General features: G+C 33.7%; 2 protein-coding genes across 3 annotated transcripts in view; one reads left to right on the top strand and one right to left on the bottom strand.

Moving 5' to 3' along the window:
- Positions 1–12142, top strand: part of LOC136852554 (heparan sulfate 2-O-sulfotransferase pipe-like) — a 423978-nt gene that overhangs the window by 125937 nt on the left and 285899 nt on the right. The gene's annotated exons all lie outside the window — the stretch shown is intronic.
- Positions 2268–12142, bottom strand: part of LOC136852549 (homeobox protein Nkx-2.2-like) — an 18985-nt gene continuing 9110 nt past the window's right edge. The window contains exon 3 of the mRNA XM_067127299.1: positions 2268–4755. Within this exon, the coding sequence (XP_066983400.1) occupies positions 3821–4755 (935 nt within the window). The 3' untranslated portion in view covers positions 2268–3820. The remainder of the gene's footprint in view (positions 4756–12142) is intronic.

Here is a 12142-nt window from a genome sequence, read left to right as displayed (position 1 = left end):
AAAACGAACGAAGAGATGTTTGGTATATATAGTGTTCTGTAGGTCTTATCTCCGCCTCAGGGTATTAATCCTCCTTGAACTATATTTATCTTGTAATTTCTTATAGTCAGCTGCCTTAATGAGATGAGTTTGGTATCTATGATGCTCTGTAAGTCTTATCTCCACCTCAAGGTATTAATCTTCATTGAATTACATATATTTGTAATTTCTTGTATTCAACTGCCTTAATGAGATTAGTTTGGTATCTATAATGTTCTGTAATTCCTGTATCTCCGCCTCAAAATATTAATCTTCCTTGAATTATATTGATTTGTAATTTCACACACATTCAACTGCCTTAATGAGATGATGATGAGAGCACAAGATTAGTTTCTTCTTTAGTTTCTAGTGGTGTGTGTCCAGTTAATGTTCTGTCATACACTCTGCACCTCTTGGGACTTGGTGTCTTTAATATAACTCGTCTTCTGCATATGCTTCTGTTGATGATTAAGCATTTTACATTCCTGCCTTCAGATCCCAGGAACTTGATATATTTTGATAAACTGCTCAATTTATCAGCTCGTAGCTTGAGAATTTATGTGAATATTCTAGCTTGAGAATTTATTTGAATATCCCGTAATTTATTCAAGTTTACTCACTCAGTTTGTATTAGAATTTAATGTGCAGAATCATCGAGACAATCTGTTTGGGTATGGCCTCCCCTCTATTAAATCCAGTCGTTGCAAATGTGGAAACGAAAGTAAGATAGATGGTCCCCTTTGGTTTTAGGAGTCCATTCATGGATTCTCGCTGTAACGACAGTCCCAATATTGTTCTTATACTGTATACATATATCTTCATGAAACCTTCGTGTCAAGCCATTGTTGAAAATGGAAGCTTAAAACCCTTTCGTCTGTGGTAATATGAGTGTTGATTGTGAAGTGACATTACCTCTTAATGAAGGCAAGATGGTTAAGAACAGCGAATGTTCGAGGTATCCAAAAGTAAATTTACGGGAGTTAGCAGTGACAGAAGTACAGTATTTTGTACTGAAGGGTCGGGTTGCAAGTACAGGGTGAATAAGATACTTGAGGGCGATGAGCTAAGTAACTGAATTACGAAATAAAGAGACATTGCTACGGTGCAAACATTATGATGGCAGTGCAATTTTACAGCTCTTAGAAAAACTTCGATTAATTTAGAAAATTAAGTACTTGTAAACAATAACATAATTGCCGACCAGTTGTGGACTTGTCCTTTGGGAATTTGGAACTCGAGCGATTTGTAGAGTGACCAGAAATTCCCTGCAGTATTGTCAGTGATTCTCTGATTTTCTGTAGAAGTATACGTAGTTCTTAGAATTTCCCAGTGATTATAGTGACGTTCCGCGTAATTAAAAAATACTCATAGTAGCATGAGTCTTGAAATGGAGAAACAAATATACAATTATGTATTGGTATTATATTTAAAGATAAATCTGTACAGAGAGCTTTCGGGAAACTATTCGATTCCCCTTTTCAATCTCAGATTGAAAAAGGGAATCGAACAGTTTCCCGGAAGCTTTCTGTACAGATTTTTCTTTAGATATATGTACATATACATAACAGTGGGTTTTTTCTCCATTCCACGTAATATTAATAAATTTCCACTTACACAAAAATGCTTCTGCAATTTATAATTTTTTATTTCGTAAAACGACATTTTTCCCCCTTGCCTGTATAAAAGAATTCCCATTGTTTATCGGTACCTATCTCTTCTCTCTTCGCTTTTTCAGTCGTTCGCTTTCCTAGAATACAGCCAAGTTCGAAACCAGTCTGACCTGTAAAGGTCTGAGACCCCTTATGTATGAAGGTCTTTATAATTTCCACTTCCAGAAAATTTATTAATTGTGCATTTTGATAACTATTCTTTCCTAGCATTTCTAGCGTCGATAACCCTATTTTACAGAAGTAAACTAATCACCCAGTTAATCCTTCAGTCAGTTTTTATCACTTAAATTGTCATTGAGAAAAGAAGGTGAATTTGAGAAAAATCTAACCCTGGTGAGTTTCGATGTATTTGGGAGGGATCTTTTTATGTCAACAAGGGGTGTTTTGTATTTCTATAATTTTCAGCTTGTTCAGAAATAACATGAAAACTGTCGTTCATGCGAATCAGTGAAACCGTTTCAGTAACAGTGCTTTTCTAAAAGGCACTGTAGCTAATATTTTTGATGCGAATATATGCTATATATACGTACATAATTCCATTGAATATAAATATATATGAAGGATAATAAAATCATAAGCTAATTAACATTCTTTCCATTTACCTACAAGTCTTAAAAACTACTGTACATCAATGAAAGTCAGTAAATCATGGCCACATCAACACTGAATCAGTCATTAAGGAAATGCCAACGCAACTTAGAATCATATATAGGCTTCAGTTAGTTGTCCATTTGCAGCATTCAAGATTTTTCTCCTTATTTGTGCGTCCGCTAAAGCTTTTGTTTTCCGCTTGCTCTCTAGGGGAAACAAAATGGACAAAGAGAACGTAGGAGACCAAGGATAACCTGGTTGAATACATGGCTTGACTTGAAGGAGATTTGATCAAAGAAGGAGATGTAGAGCGAACTTCTCGTGGCTTTGGGTGATTAGCAAAAGATGAAAGAAAATAGCAGGAGGTGTTATGTACTGCAATCACGGTGTGTGTCATTTTTACTTTCACAGAAAGATAAAACAGGTACGTGCCATAGCTTTCTCTCCTTGCCTTAGAATTTTGGGTCATACCAGAAAGGCAGAATGCAAGCATTTTTATTTTATGTGTGTATTTCTCTTCTTCACAATAAACAAACGGCATACGGACTGCGTCACTTTTTTTTTCTGTGTGACAGAAATAAGCATCCTTAATTTCCATATGAAATTCCTTGCTTAGGAGAGCTGACATACCTGCATCCTCTTTAATAAATAATATGTGTTCTTAGTTGTAAACGAAATAGTTAAGAAGTTTTTCTTTTATTGGCAATCCATGGACACAATGTTAATGTTGTAAATGTAGTTTTCTTTCATGCAGGCAAAAACTTCGATCTTTGCTTACTTTTCTTCTAATTTAAGTTTGTGTACTGCTAAGCAAGAAGCCTCTTGAAAGGACAGTAAGTTTTTTTTTATTTTTAGAACTCATGCCATTTTTTGTACCTCAAAGAATCAACTTCACCTGTTCACTTGTATATTCGCCTCCATATACAGAATCTCACAGAAATTGTGTCGCTTTTTGTTTTCTCTCGGGGAAACAAAATGGACACATCGCTATACCAACATTTCGAAATAGTTGGTCAGTCAGTCAGTCAGCCTTGTTATATCTGTGTTAAGCTTGCCATGTCATCTCAGAATGTCAGTGATTACCATTCAAGATTTTTGCTTTTGGATGGGGATTTTCACCTTTCTCGTAGGGTGTCGTGATATTAGTTTATGCTACTGATTCACCCTGTTTTTGGGGCGTATTTGTGAAAGGATATCATGGCCTTAATTGCCCGAGTGTATTACCTGGTTGTCATTTGTAAAGTGTCACCTGAGGTATTGTTTCCTCTCCTCACAGAGCCCAAGTTTAAATTATCCTTCGACATTTTGGAAGCTCCTTTTTGATGCCATATTAACTCACGCTACTTTCTGCTTTCACTCAGTGTGATGCCACTTCTCCATTACTAACAGTGTGTTGTAAACGCCGAGAATAAAATCTCTCAGGGGCGTCGACAGGCATCTGCCGTTCAGGCCAGGCTGTGAAATGGTCCACATCTTCCCCTGAATCTGTCGCTTCTATAATGACGCGAATCTCACTGCCTCCCTCCCTCCCCCTCCCCTCCTCACCAGCAGACCCCTTCTGCTCTCAGGGTGCTCGGACGGGAGAGTGAGAGGGATTTGGTGATGTCTTGCCCCACCGCTGGAGGAGCTCTGGTCGAGGTGCAGAGGCTGGACGCTGCCGCTGCTGCCGCTGCTGCCGCTGCCGCTGCCGCCCCCGTCGTTGACGTCGGAGGCGCAAACGGGGAGGACGACGAAGACGAGAGGGAAGTGGAAGGGGGAGTAATGGACGAAGATAGCGAAGTTCGGAGCGAGCTGGAGGTCTGGTTCAAGAGAGAGGTAGCTGGAAGGGTGGGCGGGGTGAAGGGGCACACTGGGAACAAGGGCAAGAGCCCCGGGAACTGGGCGTGAGGAAGTCCCAGGGGCAACAGAGGCGGGGGATGGCAATCTAATCCCGGTAACCTGTCCCCGGGCAGGAGATATTCTGGAAGTCTGTGGGCCGGCGAAGTGATGGTGGTGTCTCGAGAAAGGGCGGCCATGGGCGCCAGGCAGCGAAGGGATTGAGAGAAGGACCCCAGGGTGGCTCCCAAGGGCGGCAGGGGTCCGTCGAGGCCCCTCTCCCTGATCATCTTCTTGGTCTTGTACCTGTGGTTCTGGAACCAGATCTTGATCTGCGTCGGGGTGAGGTCGAGAAGGGAGGCCAGGTGTTCCCTCTCGGGGGCGGACAGGTAGCGCTGCTGGCGGAAGCGCCTCTCGAGCTCGTAGGTCTGCGCCTTGCTGAAGAGGATGCGTCTCTTCCTCTTGCGCCCCGTCGATTCCATCTCCTCTTCGACGCAGTCGTCGACTTCGATGGCCTCCATGTCGTCCTCCGGTGGGGTCAAGGACGCCGTGGGCTGCTCTGTGGAGTCCGCAGCTGCCTGCACAGCGCTGTGAGGCTCATGCAGTTGTAGGCTGTCTTCATTGCTGTTTGGTCTTCTTCCCTCTGGCGATGCAGCTCTGTCTGGAAAGGGATGGGAGGTGAACGTTAAAATAGATCGTCAGGGTTTGACTTATATTTTGTATGATACATTGTGTACATTACAAAGGATGGACGAAAGCAACCATGAATTAGCCGTTTTTGGTATTGATTTATGAAAATAAAACCACGTCGTTATAATTGTTTCAAAATCATAAATGATAATGTTCAACAGGTGGAATTGAGAAAAATTTAACAACTGTAAATTTATCGTTCGCAGTAACAAAAAGAAGAGACACTGGCACATTTTCAGTGAAATACTTAAATCGATATTACATCACAAAATAAATACGCTCAGTGTCATGTTGACTTCTGACCATCCAAGCGTCATGAAAAATATACCTGACATATACATGCATACAAAGATACATACGTACATGCATACATGGTTACGTGCATACATAGTAAATATGCAAGGTGAAAGAATGAAAGCTGTTTATACGTAAAGTTATTTTTTCAATAAATTTAATGGTTGATGGTAAAAGATTAGAAAGAGAATCGAGTGTATATATATATATATATATATATATATATATATATATATATATATATATATATATATATATATATATATATATATATATATATATATATGTATATATATATATATATATATATATATATATATATATATATATATACAATTTATATATAATATATATACACAATTTATATATAATATATATATATATATATATATATATATATATATATATATATATATATATATATATATATATATATTTTTTGAGCAAGCTCTTCCCAGTGGAACTGAGTGATTGTTGTTAAATGCAAATTGAACAAATAATGTGTTACAAGTAGAATTTAAATGGCGAGAAATGCGGAGAGATATAGAAGCAGTAAAAAGGTTAGCGTACGAATAACGATGTATAGAGTGTTTTGAGGTGGTTCATTCATTTGGAAAGAATAGAGGAGGATATGTTAGTGTAAAGAGTGCAAAATTCGGAGGTGTTAAGAGGTAGGAGGAGAAGAAAGCTGGATAAACGGCATGACAAGGGTATTGGAAGGATGTATCGAAATATTCAGGAAAAAAAGTTAGGTATACCTTAGTTTTACCAGACCACTGAGCTGATTAACAGCTCTCCTAGGGCTGGCCCGAAGGATTAGACTTATTTTACGTGGCTAAGAACCAATTGGTTACTTAGCAACGGGACCTACAGCTTATTGTGGAATGCGAACCACATTATAGCGAGAAATGAATTTCTATCACCAGAAATAAATTCCTCTAACTCTTCATCAGCCGGCCGTGGGAATTGAACTCCGGCCCATCGAATGACAGTCTGAAGCTCAACCGGTTCGGCCAACAAAGGGCTTGAAATATTCAGGAAGCACGAGAGCGTATGCATCGGAGATCGGTCACTGATTTAGTAAGCGAACGAGGGTTCAATGAACTGCTTATGAGCATTTTGTTTTCATGTAGACGTTGCTGACGTTTTGAAAATCTGAAGTACCCCTAATAGGAAAAAAGCTTAATGATATACATACATACATACATACATACATACATACATACATACATACATACATATATATATATATATATATATATATATATATATATATATATATATATATATATATATATATATATATATATATATATTCTCATTAAGCTTTTCCCCTAATAGGGTTTATCCAGATTTTCAAAACTTCACCCAAGTCTTACACTAAACTAAAATGCTTATAAGCAGTGCACCGAATCCTCCTTCATATACTAAATCAGTGACCAATCTACCATGCTTAATATATATATATATATATATATATATATATATATATATATATATATATATATATATATATATATATATATATATATAAAAGTCATAAGCTCCCATAAAGATTAACTTACCCCAAAGGGAAATACTTACAGTAAGTACATCCACCCTGGCCAGGATTCGGATATAGCTTTTTGTGGGTGGGGGATTTGGTACAGAGATGAAAAGGAAATATTCGTTCGGTTATTGAAATAACATTTCATTAGAGCTAATTATGTCGTGATTCGACGGGTATGTATATGTGTGAGCGGATACAGTCATTTCTCGTTGTGGCCGTAAGGTTATACTCAACCTCGACCCAACCCTACGTGCATGAGTTCGTATCACACCTTGAAAATGGAGTGTTTCTTCTTTTTATTGATTAAATAATCAAGGTATTTGCTTGTATATTATTAATTTTTTATGATTCATGGATTGGTAGTGGCAGGTGTGACCCAAAAAAAGAGGAAAGCAATTGAAAAGTGGAGAGGTCACTGTGGCTGTTTTATCTATATTATATATATATATATATATATATATATATATATATATATATATATATATATATATATATATATATATATATAAATATATATGTAATATTTATACATATATATGATTATATATACTTATATAATATATATGTATATATGTGTGTATATATATATATATATATATATATATATATATATATATATATATATATATATATATATATATATATATATATATATATATGTATGTGTGTCTCTGTGTGTGTGTCTCTGTGATCTGTACGAACGCTAAAGGTAAATTAACATTCATGTACACATAAATGGATACATAGATGTAAACATGCTTAAATGCACTTGCAGAATACACATAAAGGTACTGTAGATACGAACGAATATACTTATCCATTCTGTTGAATTATTGTTGAGGCTTTTTTGTCCGTAATTTATTTGTTATTTTTGTCTTTCAGTTATTTTTATATTTTAGTCTCGTTTTATTTTGTTTATATGATATGATCCCTATGGTACTTTAATTATCTTCTGGTTATGGTATTATGTGAATGCAGTTTTTGAAAGACAATGGCAGTTTGTAAAGAATGCAGCTCATAGGAGTCCCACGACCCTGAACGTAAATAATCTTATTTGCAGTAAATAATTTGTTCAGATGGGCCGGTTTTCCTTTGGAGAGTTACAAAATCTTGAAAAAATATAATCATACGTGAATTACATTTTGATATTTTTATTCAGTGAATTATCAAAAGTGAAGAACGTTTGGTCTTTGTGGGCTGGTATTATGACAATACGAAGTGTAGGATTGAGTATAGGTAATTGTAGCGGGGTTTAACATTGAACTGGTGATTTATATATTTGATTTCTATATGATGGACATTTTATATCTCTTAAGTTTTAGCTGCAAGCAATTTTAAAATTTTTTGTACATTTAGACATACGTATTTGTATTCATTTTAAGTGCCTTAGATTTGCGCTAACATTTACAGTGAGCTCTATCTAACATTTACAGTGAGCCCTAAGTGTAATTTGGTCGTTAACTTAGTATTTTTTACCTTTATCACTACATAATGTCTATCAAATTTATCTCTCTCTCTCTCTCTCTCTCTCTCTCTCTCTCTCTCTCTCTCTCTCTCTCTCTCTCTCAGGCTTATTTAATAATATAGGCTACTTCTATATGTGAGAAATTATATATATCTATATATATGTGTATGTATGTATGTATGTATATAATATTCTGTATATATATATATGTGTGTATGTATATATATATATATATATATATATATATATATATATATATATATATATATATATATATATATACACATATATACACACACACACACATACATATACACACAAATTTGTTCGTGCACTCGTCACTCATTCATTCACCTCGTATAATGACATGTTCATGTGTGAGGATTCTGTTTTCGCGTACCGTAAACAGCCGGTTGTTACGGTGTAAATTTCCATTTACCAAAACGCCCTGCCCCGTTCAGCTCCATCTGGTGACAGGCGGGCCATCGAACGATGCGAATTAAGCGAATAAAGGGGTAAAACCAATTTCGGGCTTTAAATACAATTATTCAATTATCCGGACCCAACAGATCCAATTTGGAGTCGAACACTGTACATATTCATTACCCATCCGGGCGGAATTAAGAGGGGGCCGTTTACCCGAGGGGTTAAATGCATAAATGATCGCATATCCGGGGAAGATTTAGCATTTGTCGCCATCGGGGAGAGGGAACTGAGACTCTCTCTCTCTCTCTCTCTCTCTCTCTCTCTCTCTCTCTCTCTCTCTCTCTCTCTCTCTCTCTCTCTCTCTCTCTCTTTTATTGATGTGTTGGGATGGTTTTTGATGAATGGAGTGTTATGGGCGAGGATTAGTTCTTCTCAATGCTTATAAAAATTCTTTTACATAGCGCAGTTTGTGAGCGCGTTTATGGACCGTGATGATCTGAAAGTTCATTAATGCAGGTGTCCTTTGCGCGCATGTGCTTAGGAAGGTTATGAATACTTTTATTGGTTTTCGGAATAAAATATCACGAACCGGAGGTCTAATTATCGGAGGAAAATTTTGCCAAAGCTCTCATATATATATATATATATATATATATATATATATATATATATATATATATATATATATATATATATATATATATATGTGTGTGTGTGTGTGTGTGTGTGTGTGTATGTATATAATATATATATATATTGTATGTATGTATGAATGTTTGTATACCTAATACATATATATGTGTGTGTTTTCTGCGTTTAGTTTTGCTGAAATCAAATTGATAGTCTAAACAAGAATCCTCACCATAAAATGTATTGTCATGATTTACAACGAATACATATAGATATACTAGATATATAGTTATATATATTTATGTATGCATATATAATATATATATATATATATATATATATATATGTTTACGTATTTTAAAATTATATAAGTTTGAGTGTGTATATATATTAAATCTTAGGAAGACGAATAGTTTTAATTAAACCAAAAAAGGAGACACTTGTGTGATGCGTGATCATAGCAAAATTCAGAAAGATTATTGAAAAATAAAAATGTTTCAAGTGCTGCTTTCTTTCTCTCAGTAGGTTGGTTCGATTACGTTAGATTTTTGGGTTAGGAAGGAAATCATTATATATACTATTTTCAAAGCGTGTAATCTGCATTAAATAGATTTCCATTAGGATCATATAAGTGTACGTAAGTGAATATTTAATATATCCATATTATTTTAGTGTATTAGTGAAATTTATATACACATATATATATACATATATATACATATATACATATATATTAACTTTATAACTTGATCTCTAGCACAGTTATTCTGTGCATCAGTGCAAATAACAGGATCTCATTTAAACTTGATTATATCTATATATGTATATACATATATATTTATATACACATAGATTGTATCTACATATATGTATATGTATATATATATATATAAATATATAATTTATCCATGTATATTGAGATTATTTGCATAGTGTATGTGGCATAAGAAGCATTTTAAAAATAAAAATGTTAGCGTACTACACACACACACACACACACACACACATATATATATATATATATATATATATATATATATATATATATATATATATAATTTATCCATGTATGTTATAGTGTACGTGGCATAAAAAAGCATTTTATACACACACACACACACACACACACACATATATATATATATATATATATATATATATATATATATAATATAATATATAATATATATAATATATTAATATATAAATAACAAAATCATTAAAACTGGAGAGATATTTATTCAGGAAAAGTTACAAGCTTCCTAGGACTGACAGTCTTCATTGTCTGGTATCCTGGTATCCGCATAGCATTCTATGGATACCAGACGACGAGGACTGTGTCTTAGAAAGCTTGTAACTTTTCTCGAATAAATATCTCCGCTAGATACCATCCAGTTTAGATGAGGTTTTGTTTATTAATTATATATATATATATATATATATATATATATATATATATATATATATATATATATACATATACATATATATATATATTATATATTATATAGTATATATATTATATATATGCAGAATTAGCGAAGTTAAGAGGGCATTGTGGCTATTAGAATTATTAAACATATTAAAAAAAAAAAAAAATATATATATATATATATATATATATATATATATATATATATATAATGTATTTATGAATGAATGAATATATTTATGATGTATGTATAATCACCTTTATGAAAATGAAGTGTCGACGTCAGATAAGATTGAAAGAAGAAAGGTGACAACTAATGACGTAAATTTTTCGTTCAGTATACGTTGCTCATGTAGAATGGAAAAATTGTCACGTATGGAGATATGTAGAAGTGATAATAAGGTTAACGTAATTGTTAGAATGGTGCTAGTATTTCTGATTCGATTTTTTGTGCAGAAAGAACGGAGGCTTGTATGAAGGTGAAAAGTGAGTCACGTCCAAAAAGTGCTAGTATGTGTGTGTGTGTGTGTGTGTGTGTGTGTGAAGTGGGGTGTTCGATGCGCTGTTGGTAAGTCTTGTTTGTAGTTATAGCGTATGTTGTGGAAATCTTTGGCTCAAGGGCTCATTCACAAATTGGCAGTTGGGGTTGGAATTTGTGATCGTTGTGTATTTTCTCTGGGGTCATCCCTTAATATGGGAGGCGAATTATTACACACACACACATATATATATATATATATATATATATATATATATATATATATATATATATATAGAGAGAGAGAGAGAGAGAGAGAGAGAGAGAGAGAGAGAGAGAGAGAGAGATACACATACTGTATACATACACACATATATATTATATAATTATATATATATATATATATATATATATATATATATATATATATATATATATATATATATATATATATGTGTATATATATGAGTATATACAGTATAATATACATATACAGTATATATTATACTGTATATATATATATATATATATATATATATATATATATATATATATATATATATATATATATATATATATATATATATATATATATATATATATATATATATATATATAGAGAGAGAGAGAGAGAGAGAGAGAGAGAGAGAGAGAGAGAGAGAGAGAGAGAGAGAGAGAGAGAGAGAGAGAATTATACATATAAGTAAAAAATTCGGCAAACGTTGATAAAAATTACATATAAATCGGTGATTAACTGTATGTATACATACATGTATATATATGTATGTATATATATGTGTGATATATATATACAGTATATATATATACATATATATACATACATATATATACATATATATATACACATACATATATAGGCCTACACATACATCTTATAATGTGTATATGTACCGGTACATATATATATTTGGAAATATATCGACGTTTTCCGGTTTTTTTTATCAGTACCGGGTGTTATGAAGTTAGAGCCCCCACTTCCACAGAACAAATGGAAAGTTATGAAGCTTTCTGCTATAGCCTATCTCCAAGTACATTATTTTATGTTTCTATTAAGCTATTTTTC

Source organism: Macrobrachium rosenbergii, chromosome 25 (genome assembly GCF_040412425.1).
Source record: "Macrobrachium rosenbergii isolate ZJJX-2024 chromosome 25, ASM4041242v1, whole genome shotgun sequence".
In the NCBI taxonomy this organism is placed as follows: Eukaryota; Metazoa; Arthropoda; class Malacostraca; order Decapoda; family Palaemonidae; genus Macrobrachium; species Macrobrachium rosenbergii.
Note: the sequence above shows the minus strand (reverse complement) of the source record. Positions and strands in the feature narration are given on the sequence as shown.